Below are 14352 nucleotides of genomic sequence, written 5' to 3' on the forward strand. Positions count from 1 at the left end.
TGACGACAGCTAACATTAATTAAGCGTGCTAACATTGTGATTCAAAAGCCCCCTGGAAAAACTTGGCCAGCGATGACAACACTGATCTTTAATGTCTGTAATTTCCAACATGCTTTCGTTCAACTTCAGGGTTTTTTTTTTTTTCATTCCCCTTTTTTTTTGCTGAAGAGATGAATTCATTAAGTAGCAGTCTGCCATCTTGATGGTACGCTGGCCTTTAAATAGGATTGTACTTTTTTAGTCGCTGTCACGGCAATCCTGGATTGCATGCTTTAGTGATATGTATCTAATTGTATACTAAATAACTACACAATCCCTAATTATTTGTCTCTGAAAAAGAGGGGAGTTTCAAATCTTCCTGTGGAATTGAGTGAGTTGCAGAACTTTTGCACTACTTAATGGTGCTTGGAGCTGTCACTGAATTCTCAAATATCTCGTTGGGTGCATGTGAATTTATTCTTTCTGTGGTCAGTTGTATGTAATGGTTAGAGAAAGCAGGACCCCATCAAACTGGAGGATCTGTACTGTATACCCTCTTATGCCGCAACAGTTTTCTCTGCAAATGGTATTTTTATACACTGTCTCTGAGGTTATTTGCATTATGATAGATAGTTATCAAAAATTACAGTTGGACAGAATAAGGTTTTGCAGGGGAGCAAAAGAGACAAAAGAGAAGACAATGAAAAATAAATAAGTAAATAGAGGAGGCGGCACGGTGGGTCAGCTGGTAAAGCGTTGGCCTCACAGTTCTGAGGGCCCGGGTTCAATCCCGGTGTGGAGTTCGCATGTTCTCCCCATGCCTGCGTGGGTGTCTCACATCCCCAAAACATACAACATTAATTGGACACTCTAAATTGCCCCTAGGTGTGATTGTGACTGAGTGGCTGTTTGTCTGTCTCTATGTGCCCTGCGATTGGCTGACAACCAGTTGAGGGTGTACCCCGCCTCCTGCCCATTGACAGCTGGGAAAGGCTCCAGCACTCCCCGCCACCCTTTTTGGGATAAGCAGAAAAGAAAATGGATGGAAGGATAAATAGAGGACATAATGCAAAGCATCATACAGAATGACTACTGCAATGTTATACTAGAGTCAGGTTTTATACAGATGCACACTGTGGAGAGGGACAGGACAAGATAGGATAGAACAGGGACAGGACAGGAACATAATGAGACAGGAGAAGTACAATTACAATTGGATTGTAGTCATAGTAGCTGTGTAATACCAAAGTACAGTACCTGTAGAAACGAAACTACAAAACTGAAACTTCGCATTGCTTGTAGTTGGAAGCACTGGTTATTCATTCACGTCATGTACCGTGCATTAATTTTACGCTTCCCATATTCAATACAATGACATTCATCTCTAAATTTGAAACAAAGTGAGAAACGTGTGTCTAGTAGCAGGGACAGAAAATCATAAACCAGGCATGAAAATGTTTAAGCCATTAAAAAGCAGGTCCATCAAAGTTCAATTAGGTGAAAACCTGCAGAGGTTTTGCCGTTGCATGCCTAGCTTGTTCTTTCTTCCAGTTGCCATCTGTAACCCTTGAGATTGTTCCTTGGCAACCTTTTAAACAATATTAGAAGCACAAAATCGAAGCTGAAGGGGTTGGTAATCACTTGAAGGAAGTCAGTGCTATTTGGGCCACCGTCACACGACACATTGAGGGGGTAATTTAAGTGAGCATAGTGTCCACTGGGACACTTGGTCATGAAGTGCTGTGCACACCAGAGTATGCATGGTAATTAAGGTACTGTGCTGTCATTTTTGGACAAGTGCTCTTGAGCACATTGCCTCGGGCATCGCTATAAAGTACTGGGTAGTTGGCCAGATAGGAAGCATGTAGTAGTACTAATGCAGCTCTCCATGCCTTTTAGGCACCTGTCTTTACCTGTGTTGAATGCTTAACATGAATTTGTCAGTCCATTTTCTGATGTATGTGGAAACGAGTCACAGCTGATGAGAAATCTGTCTCGCAACATGCAAAATGCTACGTGAAAGACTGATTAAGAAAAACCCCAGACAAAACACTCAGCAAAAGGGGAGAAAGGAAAGCATCATTCAGTTTGATCAGTTGTGCACCACTTGCTAATGCTAATATGCTAACATATGCATGTATATATCTGGCAGAATATATGTATGCTAGCCAGTTTTACAATAATTCACCATTCCACCAGCTCAAACTGCTTAAGCACTATCCTCTTTTGATCCACATTCTGGAATTGTTTTTTTTTTAACTCCATTTATCAACCACTGGAATAGAACATTGTTGTATTTCTCAATGGTTAGATGACTAATTGTCAAGACCTGAATGGCTCTCAAAGTTGTTTAAGACCCATCTCAAGACCCATACCGCTCCTCTTGGGCTAGGTTGGAAATGTCTATGGGTGGGGGAGGAAAGGGGTGAGATGAGAGTGAGGAAACTAGCTTGAACAAAATGGCCAGACACTCATTTTGACTAACAGCTTTCTCAGAGAAAAACACAATATTTTTGTTTACTTTGTCGTTGAAGTTACGTGACCATCTTGACATTTAAAACAAAAAAAACACACAACTTCATGTTGTTTGTTGACCTGTGCTTGTCATGCTGATTTTGTATCTTAACCTGTACACATTATTCATGAATAAATACTACTTATCATACTATTTTGCAGCCACACGGTAAAATTGTACAACAAGGATTTGAACCTGTGGTGCTTCTTTATAATTTCAAAGGAGGATTGAGCCCGAGTGCAATGATGGATGACAAATTTCATTTGTAACAGACTGACTCCATCACAAAGAATGAGTCCAGTGATTTACCCTGCTGGTGTAGAACACAATGAACTCTCTGACGGCTCATGTGAGGAAACTGTCGTACGTAAGTCATGTGCACTGACCTAGATTGAGAGAGGAGAGGGCCATCACTTGGTTGGTCTTCAAGAACTCTTCATTGGGGTTTGGAAATGCGTCAACTCCCGTTTTCATATCCAAATATGGATGCTGCTGTAATGCTTATTTATCTGTCGGCTGTAATTAGTTTTCATATTAGGGTATGACATTGTTTTATGTAAAATGGTGAAAATAGCTGCTCTAGTACAGACAACAGTGTCCATTTTCTCGACTGGCTGTCCTCTTTAAGGTGACCGGAGAGCTGGAAGCTAGCCCACCTGACTCTGGGCAAGAGGGTTTTACACACAAATTGTCATGAGCAAGGCTGGACCACGGCCAAGAGGGGCGTGGCCTGGCCACCGCTCCGATCGGTTTCATCTCTGACACGTGTCGCCGGTCACAGCTGTTGTCTAATCACATGAGGCACTGTGATTAGACAATGTATTTAAGTTGGAGTTCTGTCACTGGTTTTTCCCGGTTCGTTGAGTATGCTTTTCCGCATGTAAAGTTACTCCGCCACTGCCCCATTATAGTTCAGTCACACTTTTGGTTATGCTCTTTAGTTGACTGATAGTTATCGGATATTGTTTCTTGTGTTTTGGATCCTGCCTTCTTGGACTGTGAAACCCACTTCACATCATTTCCTCGTCTGGGTGTCCAGGATTTGTGTCCACCTGCGCACCATTGGTTCGTGACAGAAATAAAATTTTAGCTCCTGTTAAGTCAAAATGGTTTTGGTTTACTATGGGCATTAGGAGTGAACTCTTGAAATTGTTTTGAAGCATTACTACTACAGTACAACTCCTTCTGAAACTCAACCCGATTGAAAAAAAAAAGTGTCATACTAGTATTTCATTTTCATAAATTACAAACTGCTATGAGTCACATATTTATGTTATTATTTTCATTGACTGATTGGCTGGACATCTTACAGTTCAACAGGCTCATATTGAAGTGACCACTTGCACAATAAAGTTTGACACAATAAGGTATATTTTTATGCTGCTGCTTACAGGACACCAGGGAACACATGCTGGCTTTTGTTTGTTGAAAGTGACCACACAATGTCATGAATGCAAACACACTAACACACGCATCTCCTGCAGACATACTGATGATATTTAGTCTGAGAACAGGCGAGAACCGGTTTGATAAGGAGGCACTGAGGGGAATGACTGTTATCTGAAAAGAGGACTCCCTCGGTCGGCTTCCGGATCCCATGAAAGGAGCGAGAGAGCTCGCTGTGTGTTCCACTCCACCGTAGCTTTGTAAAAAAAAATTCCTGATTGTGTTGTATTAAATACTCTAAAGAAAAGTTCAGCATATCAGGATTAATATTTGAAAACGAGTTCACGATGCAAAGATTAAAAAGACCGGGAAGAAGGGTTTCCTTCAGGGCTATGGACTCACAGAGGCCAGCTGGGCAACTTCCAGCCCTCATTTGGAAATCCTTTGGATAACGTAATTTATTCTCCAAAAGGGAAGGTTTGTAGGTTGTCATGTGTTTGTGGTACTGTCTGTGGGGGTGCAAATTTCAAGATCAATGTGTTTCATCCTGCCAGGAACTAAACGTACTCTCCTCAAAACACAGACACTCCCTCTAAATTACTTCTCTTTGTGTATTTAGTCCCTTTCCATTGTTCACCATGAGAGTTTTTTCTTCTTGCTGTGAGCCTTGATGACTGTTTCTCTCTCTCTCTCTCTCTCTCTCTCTCTCTCTCTCTCTGTTTCTCTCTCTCTCCTTTTTATTAATATAGCCGAGATTTCCCGAATCTGCCTCCCCTTTTTAATGACATGCCTGCCCATTTCCATTGTGGACAAATGCACGCTTACACGCATGGGTCCATGCGCATGTATGCATACACATTCACACACCTGCTTCTCAGGGTTAGAAGGGGGCGGGCTGGGGGGGGGGGGGGATGGGGTCAGCTCCATGCATTTCACCACTCTGCTCACTATACGTACATTGCAGCACATACCAGAAAACAATTTTCAACAATAGTGATGAATACTCACAATAGAAACAAACCTTTCCCATTACAGTACTTGGCAATGACTTTGACAGTCTTACTGTTTATCAAATGGCTTTTCTTCACTCTCATATTTTATTTATAGATGCACACCCACTTGCTGGTATTGCTTTTCTCACACACTCATAAATAAGTAAAACTCTTACCGTGAGGGTGGGTATGGCTGAGACAAGCGAGTAGATGAGGACAGGTGGGATCTTGCTGGTGTTGTCTGGTCCGGGGTAAGGCTTGGAGAAGGTTTTGTCGTAGCAGAAGAACCCTTGGATGTGCACGGGGAAGGTGTCTGTGTACTCAAAGTAGTAAGCCAGGAGAATTGTCCCAGCCATGATCACGAGCTGGAAATAGAACATAATCACTCCGTTAGGAAACGAGAAGGCAAAAGGAGAGTGAGAGGAGGGAGAGGGGGAGGAGAGGAAGTCCTAGCTCCCTTCTGCAATGAGGAGATGCAAATAGCAATGACAAAGTGAGATATTCAGTGTTTGCATCTAGATTAGGGGCTGAAAAGAAAAAGAGTGACAGAGATAAAACGACTTCAAAGCGATCTGAAATAGTGGAAGTTTTTTCTCTCTTCAGGGGAGAAAACTGGGAACAAAACAAAGACAAAGAGGGTTCCTCAGCAAGGAATTGAAGAGAGACAGAAAAAATACAGACAATGGCAGGCATTTTTGGATAGTTTTGTACGAAAGTGAAATGTGACAAATGGCAGTCAACAGAGGTGTGCAAAGTTTTCAGTGCTTATTCCTGATTTAGTACTGATTACTATTTATACTGAAACCCTGAAACCACAAACGTTGGCAAACGTCTAAAGGCAGTATAAGGTACATTTTACTGTAAAAACTACATCCAACCATTTTATACTGCTTATTCTGTTCAGGTCCATAGATGAATTTGAACCTGTCCCAGATGACTTTGGCTCCTCAAGAGAAAAAAATATATTGGCCCCCAGCAACAATGAAAGTCATAGCTGGTTAGACCGGGTTTGGTAATTTCACAGACAAATATAGTATAGTCTGGGACATATGTGCTGCTGTAGATGTGAACACAGCCAATTTCACCACCAATCAAAGCGGGGATTCTCATTCCCTTTCAATGCGGCGCAACAGCAGGATTGCGTGGAGACATTTCCGAGCGAAAGCCGATAATGCGCAATCACAGCAGTCTGTGCTTTGTCATTGTTCTCGGCTGCTGTGGCAACAGAAAATTTGAGTGGGTACCCTTATTGAATACAGAATGAGCTGATGATAATCACTTGCAACTTAAACATCCCATCTACAAACATAGAGCCGAAACTCGAACACAGAGATTCACCAGAAATGATTGTTGCCCTATCGTCAAATGTTATCTGTGTGTATGGCATCAGACTGTAAACATCACTGTGTTCTTTCTTCCTTGCCTTAAAAGTAACATTTGAAGGTGCAACCATTTCGAGACACGTTCAGTATTTTCCTACTTTCCTAAATGATTTCAGCTTTTTGTCATTCTTCATGCAGACCTCCTACACCACACACATTTTTATGTTGTTGAAAATTGTATTATGCCTGTATCATTTGATGTCAAGATCAATACACCTCAGACAGATTGTAGTGTCGTCTAAAATACTACAGAAGACAAGCGGGACGTAACAGCAGGGTCAGAAAGACAAGAACTTGAGAATTCTGGTAGAACAAATCCAGGGTATAAACACAGCCGATGGCATGTGAAATAACATCAACAGAGGAGTCACAGCAGCACTTAAAATAAATACTACTCTCCCGCCCTCTCCTAACCTGAATAAACACCTGACTTCCGAATTACTGTACCTTTTTCTTAGTTTTACAAGGTGTATATTACCTTGGTAAATGATAAATGGCAAAACTTGCTAGACTGATTTATGCCATTCATTTTCCAGAAGTAAATGCTTCTTGAGTGTACATTACAAAGACTGGAATGTTTAACAAAAGGGATTCTCAATATAAGACAATGCTTCGTATGTGCTTTTGAAAATTGTGGCAACAGAAAAAAAAAGAGTTTTTCTGTACAGGCATGTACATGTACAGACAAGAATTTTGCCAATTTGCATCCATGCAGGCCTACAAAATGACTGAAGATCTGTAATACTGTATCCTGTAATAGTAATTCATGTAAATAAATAAAAATAAGATTTAAATTTTTTGATGTATTTTTCTCAACAGTTCATCCTTGGCAGGGCACTGTACTCTAATCATGCCTCTCTAGTACATTTTATTATTGCCCTTGAAAAAAAAAAAGGCTAAACATTAATATGTTCAATGACTTTACAGGGCAGATCATGTAAAAGGCCTCTTTTCCTTCTCTTTTGTGTCTCCATGTAGGTGAAGCTATGTCCTTGGATGATACTGTTAAAATTGTGCAGTTTTGTTTTTCATCGATGGAGAACTGAGAGTAGAGAGTCAACGAGACGCAAGGATTTGTCATCATACGCACGCTTGCCATGGAGAGAGCGACTATCCATACATGCAACAGTGCACCTGGCCAACACGACAGAGGTTACAAAGTGCAGGGAGAAGCCGAAGCAGTAAAAGGTTCAAGGGGGATCGAACAAAACGAAATCGGAAGGGAGGAAAGGGGGAAGGCAAATTGTCTTTCATTTCAATGTAATGCTTGTTATTCCTCCAGAGGCAAAAGCTTGACTAATATCGCTAAGGTCATTGTGTTGTCACCCAAGAGAAATGTCCCATGTCTAAATGAAGTAGTGTTTGTCTTGGTTGGGGTTATTTTTTGAATTATTTATTTATTTTGTCTCGCTGGTCCAAAAAAGGATGAGCAATCCGGATTATACAAAAAAATTTGGATGAGCAAATAAAAGGAAATTGTGTAAAATTATGGTTAAATGCAACATTTTTTTCCTATTTTTCTTACAAATCTAGGATTTTTTTTCCATTTCAAATAAATAAATAAACATAAATGCAACCATGTTAACAACCATTCAGGTCATCTCTCTCTCTCTCTCTCTCTCTCTTTCTCTCTCTCTCTCTCTCTCTCTCTCTCTCTCTCTCTCTCTCTCTCTCTCTGTATATATATATTTAAACTGTGGTTAAAGTAGTTATCATTTTTAATAGCAATGTATGATGCCAGCATAATATATTAATTGAATTTCATTTACTAGTGCATTATGCTTCTATGTATCAGTTAATGTTTAAAAATCAATTATTATTATTTTCCTTTCGGCTTGTCCCGTTATAGGTCGCCACAGCATGTCATCTTTTTCCATCTAAGCCCATCTCGTGCATCTTCCTCACTAACACCCACAGTCTTCATGTCCTCCCTCACCACATCCATCAACCTTCTCTTTGGTCTTCCTCTCGCCCTTTTGCCTGGCAGCTCCATCCTCAGCACCCTTCCACCAATATACTCACTCTCTCGCCTCTGAACATGTCCAAACCATCGAAGTCTGCTCTCTCTCACCTTTTCTCCAAAACATCCAACTTTGGCTGTCCCTCTAATGAGCTCATTTCTTATCCTATCCAACCTGTTCACTCCAAGCGAGAACCTCGACATCTTCATTTCTGCTACATCCAGTTCTGCTTCCTGTTGTTTCTTCAGCGCCACCGTCTCTAATCCGTACATCATGACCGGGCTCACCACTATTTTATAAACGTTGCCCTTCATCCTAGCAGGGACTCTTCTGTCGCATAGGACACCCGACACCTTCCGCCAACTGTTCCGACCCGCTTGCACCCATTTCTTGACTTCTTTACCACACTCACCATTGCTTTGTATTTTTGACCCCAAGTATTTGAAGTCGTCCACCCTCGCTATCTCTTTTCCCTGAAGCTTCACTCTTCCTCCTCCGCCCCTCTCATTCATGCACACATATTCTGTTTTACTTTGGCTAATCTTCATTCCTCTCCTTTCCAGTGCCTGCCTCCATCTTTCTAATTGTTCCTCCGCCTGCTCCCTGCTTTCACTGCATATCACAATATCATCTGCAAACATCATAGTCCAATGGGATTCCAGTCTAACCTCATCTGTCAGCCTATCCATTACCACTGCAAACAGGAAGGGGCTCAGCGCAGATCCCCGATGCAGTCCCACCTCCACCTTAAATTCTTCTGACACACCTTCGGCACATCTCACCGCTTTTATGCTGCCCTCATACATGTCCTGTACTATTCTCACATATTTCTCTGCCACGCCAGACTTGCACATGCAGTACCACAGTTCCTCTCTTGGTACTCTGTCATAGGCTTTCTCTAGGTCGTCAAAGACACAATGTAGCTCCTTCTGACCTTTTCTGTACTTTTCCACGGGCATCCTGAAGGCAAATTATGCATCTGTGGTAGTCTTTCTAGGCAAACGTTTAAAAATGGATTATAAATGTACATGTTCAAGTGTGATGAACTTTTTGGTTTTAAGAACAATTCAATTGTAGATTTAGGACACTAATACCAGTAACCCATCATTCACTTCATTATGCACTGACTATAGCTGCTGTAAACTGATCGAAAATATATACAAACTTTTTAACAATTTAAGATTGACACAGGTATTCATAAAACACATGACATTCTTTCACCCAAAATACTCTGCGATCAAAAATTGTCGACATACTTTTACACATTTCTGGTCATGTTGAAATCCGCTACTCGTACTGTTCGGGGTGGCTGCTTATCATGCACTGCAGCAGCACACACACTGAAAGTGAGCACCCAAAGAGGTTCTATTGCATCGTTCCTGGTGGAGAGACCATTTTATAACCAAGCCACTGAAAGTAAACATGTGAATTAGTGGTCTTTTTTTAAATATGGATTTCGTTTTGTTTCATGTTATGTTTCATTTCATGTATTTCCATGCTAAGTTTCGTTCTCTAGCTGTCCACGTCAGCTCGTTCCTTTTGTGTACCGATCGGCTCGGCTCGTCCATGGGTGAGCCTCGTTGTTTCGTCAGTATGCTTATATTTACTTCCCTGGTTTCCGTCAGTCTGCGTTGGATAGTTTTCATCCCATGTCATGTTTGTTAATTAAGCTTCCACCTCCACATCCCCTAGTCTACCAAAAGCCTGTCTCCTGGTATCTCTGCCACAAGTGAAACAAGACATTCCCTCTTTCTTCCGCATGTTTTTTTGTTCTGACTTACAGTACACTCTGCCCATTACATTTTCTTTTTATTTCATCATTTCCATATTTACTCATATTCTAATGGATAAGTCAGTTCTCACTTATGGATAGTATTAAGCATGCCGAAAATGCAGAAGTTCAAATGAAGAATCTAAATAGAAATTTGCTTGCTGTGATCATATTGGATTTTTAAGCATTTTTAGGCATAGCGCTTACTTTTTTTTTTTTTTTTTTTTTTTTTGCAGCATGGTGATTGGTTGTACCAAAATAGAATGGAATTAATTTAGTTTTACAGAAAATTGTCCAAACCTCTACAAAACGAAAGGTGTGGAGGAATACTGTTGCAGATTTCTGTTACTCTGTAATCCATAGACAGTTTTGATCTTGGACCTTGTGTTGTTTTATCGTGAGATGGTGTATTTGTATTCTTCACTCTGAAAAAAAAAAAAATAGCCAAACACCCACTCACGAGAATATCGCCAGTAGCCAGTACATGCACCAAACCTAGCCATGCATCATTCCTTTACCTCGGTGTCTCTTCCTATGATATTTGATATTTTAAAACCGCAGTTATGCCACGGCCCATCTTTTAAAAGGAAAATTCCTATCATCGAGATGTCGGTTACTTTGCGTGAACAACATACTGACAGGCGGTCAGTGCTAATTAGAGCTTCTCGCAAGGACCTGGACAAGCCAGTTTGATCTTGGACCTTGTGTTGTTTTATCGTGAGATGGTGTATTTGTATTCTTGACTCTAAAAAAAAAAATAGCCAAACACCCACTCACGAGAATATCGCCAGTAGCCAGTACATGCACCAAACCTAGCCACGCATCATTCCTTTACCTTGGTGTCTCTTCCTATGATATTTTAAAACCGCAGTTATGTCACGGCCATCTTTTAAAAGGAAGATTCCTATCATCGAGATGTCGGTTACATTGCGTGAAAAACATACTGACAGGCGGTCAGTGCTAATTAGAGCTTCTCGCAAGGACCTGGACAAGCCAGTTTGATCTTGGACCTTGTGTTGTTTTATCGTGAGATGGTGTATTTGTATTCTTGACTCTAAAAAAAAAAATAGCCAAACACCCACTCACGAGAATATCGCCAGTAGCCAGTACATGCACCAAACCTAGCCACGCATCATTCCTTTACCTTGGTGTCTCTTCCTATGATATTTTAAAACCGCAGTTATGTCACGGTCCATCTTTTAAAAGGAAGATTCCTATCATCGAGATGTCGGTTACATTGCGTGAAAAACATACTGACAGGCGGTCAGTGCTAATTAGAGCTTCTCGCAAGGACCTGGACAAGCCAATGGGCCTGCAATGAAGGCTGATTTGTCACATCAAATATATGAAAGGCTCCCTGCTGAGAGACTTCAAACAGACTGGGGAAATAACATGATAACTCTTTTCCTGAGACATGTAAAGTAATGCAGGATTAGGTCTGTATTCGTGTAAAATCCCAAAATGCTTATGATGAGATTTTGTTGCTTTCTAGGCTTGAACCTGGTAAATGTGCTCTGAGTAAGAACTCAATGAATGCTGCTTTAGTTCATCAGCAGCTGCCTTGTGGTCAATCGTGATCATTTATCAACGTATTTGTACTTCTACTTAAAGGGCCACTGTCATGAAATGCATGATTTTTAGTATGTTATGAATGAAAAAATGGCAGCCGACATGGACTCATGCCACACCACAAAACATGATTTTGACGTATACAGCTTTTTGTAACTCCCACCATGAAAATCCTCTTGAGGGATTTGTTTGCGCGAAGAAGCAGGAAGTGATGTACATGGCAGGACCGCTCTCAAGTGCACCCGTTTGTTTCTATTAGTTTTACCTCCAGGAAGGTACCCCGTTGTTCCTTCATGTTAGCCAAAATGTCGGCTCGTTGCATTCCTGGACATTGCTTGAACACTCGGGAGGATGTAATTAGCCTTCATAAGTTTGCAAGAGACCTGGTTCGTCATGAAAAATAGATTCCACGGGTGCAATAGACGAGAGCTTCGTGAGAGCTTCCAAATGACAGGACAGGATGTGCACGTCGGACGGCTTTCGCGTCAGGTTTACCCATGAAGGCTGCCGTGTCGGCTTGCCCACGAAGGCTGCCGTGACGCTTCCCCAGCGGAGGCTGCCGCGTCATGCCTCCGGACAAGCACGGCTTTGGCCAGGCTAGCTCATACATACTCTCTGGGAGTCTGTCGCCGCCGCGGCAGTATGTATGAGCCAGCCTGCCCGAAGCCGGCTCGTCCGTGAGCCACGACGCGGCAGCCTTCGTGATCGAGCCCGACGCGAAAGCCGTCTGACGTTCAAATCGACACATTTAGCACCCCTGTCATACGTACGCGGATCTTTTGTTACATTATGAGAGACGGATTACGTGGTCCGCCCCAAACTATTATTTTTTTTCGTAGCTGTATACACACCTACCTGTCATTTGGAACCCACAAAGCTCTCGTCGTTTGGCCAGGCTGGCTCATACATACCCACTGGGAGTCTGTAGCCACCACGGCAGTATGTATGAGCCAGCCTGCCCAAAGCCGGCTCATCCGTGAGGCACGACGCGGCAGCCTTCGCCGGCTTTGGCGCCACGACCGCGGGTCACGGCTTCAGTTGGAGTGTCTCATCTTCGGCGCCAAGGTGTCTTATCACGGTGCCGAGCCGGGCCGCTTTACAGTGTTGTCATCGCACGCGGCTGAGTGCGCCATTGCCGGCAGGGTTGTTCTTAGCCACCGCCGTCGTCCGTCATGAACAACACCGCCGATGGCAGCAATGATAAACAATTGTTTATGGCGCACTCAGCCACGAGCAACGACAACGCCGTAAAGCAGCCTGACTCGGCACCGCAACGAACCACCCCTCAGTGCCGCACCGGCCAAAGCCATGATCGACTCGTCGCACGAGGGCCGTGGCGTTGTGATCGCTCACGGCTTAGTACGCTACATACTGTCATACTGTCGGGGAGTCTGTTGTTAGTTAGAAGTGATCCGCATATAATCTAAATATGGCTCGAAACGATAGGATAATATTGCCCCGGACACTTCACTAGATTTTGAGACATTCTGTTCTTCGAAATGAGCTTCCGTGTCTGAAGGGGCGTGTCCCATAGTAGGGGCCACAGCGTGTTTTCAATGGCGAATGTCCGGGGTGACGTCACGGACAGTAAATGCAACCAATATGGCAACCACTTGGATGTCGAATGAGACTTCCGCAACTTTGCGCATGGATGACGTGCTCTCCGCTCATAATTCTTTTTTCGTGTAGACATTGAAGTGAATAATGTTATATGTATTTTTCATTTCACTATCTATTTTTTAGAATGTTTATAGGGATGACACTTGACCTTTAAGATAGTAATTTTGCCACCCTGACTGCACTGAGATTTGAGGCATAAAAATTGTGTGGCATTGACAGGATAGCTATCAAAATGTTTACTAATATCAAATACCTACCAGTGTTGATATATTATGGACATCAGTTTGATGATAAATATTAAACTGAATCATAGTCCTCTGCCGTTTCCTTCAATTTTAATTTACAGGAAGTCCTTGTTTAGGACCCGACATAAAAGTTTTGAGGATAATTGTAAATCAGTTGATTTACACTTTACAGTTGCTCAGCGGTGCAATTTTCATTTGATTGTTTTGTATTTATTGCTCGGAAGTATTTTTATACCAACATTTTCTTTAATGAGTGCTTCAGTTGTATTCGTGATAGACTGCAAAGCATTTCGAGTTGTATTTTGAGGCTGGTTTAAGATGTAGTGGATTTGCCACCAACCATATTCCTTGTAACTAAAAATATTTTTTCTTAAATAAAGCCACGCGTGGGGCATTGGATGCTTCTCCAAATTTATTCTTGTTAAATATCCCTGAATCAAGTATCTCTATGTCGCAGCTGAGCCTCGTTATCTCATTCAAGATCCCAACCGTGGTCGACTTTCACTTTTTGTCTTTTTTACATCCTGGTGTCATCTGCAGAGGTCGAAAATAGAATCACCTGATTTTGATAACATACGGAGTCTATTGTGGGGCATAAAAGTAAAAAGGAGCCAGAAAAAAAAAAAAAACTCAAGCAATGTACTGATACTTGACAAATCTACTTAACTACATTAACAATGTATTTGCACGTCATAACTTCCCAATGCTGGGTGCAAATCCGTATTTTGGGACAAAGAGGCATTGGATGTATGAACGTTTGTAACTCAGGTGAGAGAAGAAAAGGGGCATTGGGAACATCGAGCATGAAAATCTCTGCATTCTTTCAGCTTTGTTTCTTCGAGGACGTGTGTGTTCAAGGGCGAGTGAGGAGGAGGTAAAGCGAGTGGATTTTTTTTTGTGCTGTAAATGTGAGGACTGAAGGGAATGTGAAG

At 42.0% G+C, this 14352-nt stretch overlaps 1 protein-coding gene across 4 annotated transcripts in view; it reads right to left on the reverse strand.

Moving 5' to 3' along the window:
- plppr2a (phospholipid phosphatase related 2a) overlaps positions 1–14352 on the reverse strand; it is a 34855-nt gene that overhangs the window by 9282 nt on the left and 11221 nt on the right. For 2 of the 4 annotated variants that reach the window (XM_061846585.1, XM_061846587.1), the window contains exon 2: positions 5049–5237. In XM_061846585.1, coding sequence (XP_061702569.1) covers positions 5049–5237 — 189 coding nt within the window. Of the gene's footprint in view, positions 1–5048; positions 5379–5750; positions 5830–14352 lie in introns of those variants that run through there. The other 2 variants (XM_061846588.1, XM_061846586.1) reach the window with 2 other exon arrangements.

Source organism: Syngnathoides biaculeatus, chromosome 16, assembly GCF_019802595.1.
Source record: "Syngnathoides biaculeatus isolate LvHL_M chromosome 16, ASM1980259v1, whole genome shotgun sequence".
Lineage (NCBI taxonomy): Eukaryota > Metazoa > Chordata > Actinopteri > Syngnathiformes > Syngnathidae > Syngnathoides > Syngnathoides biaculeatus.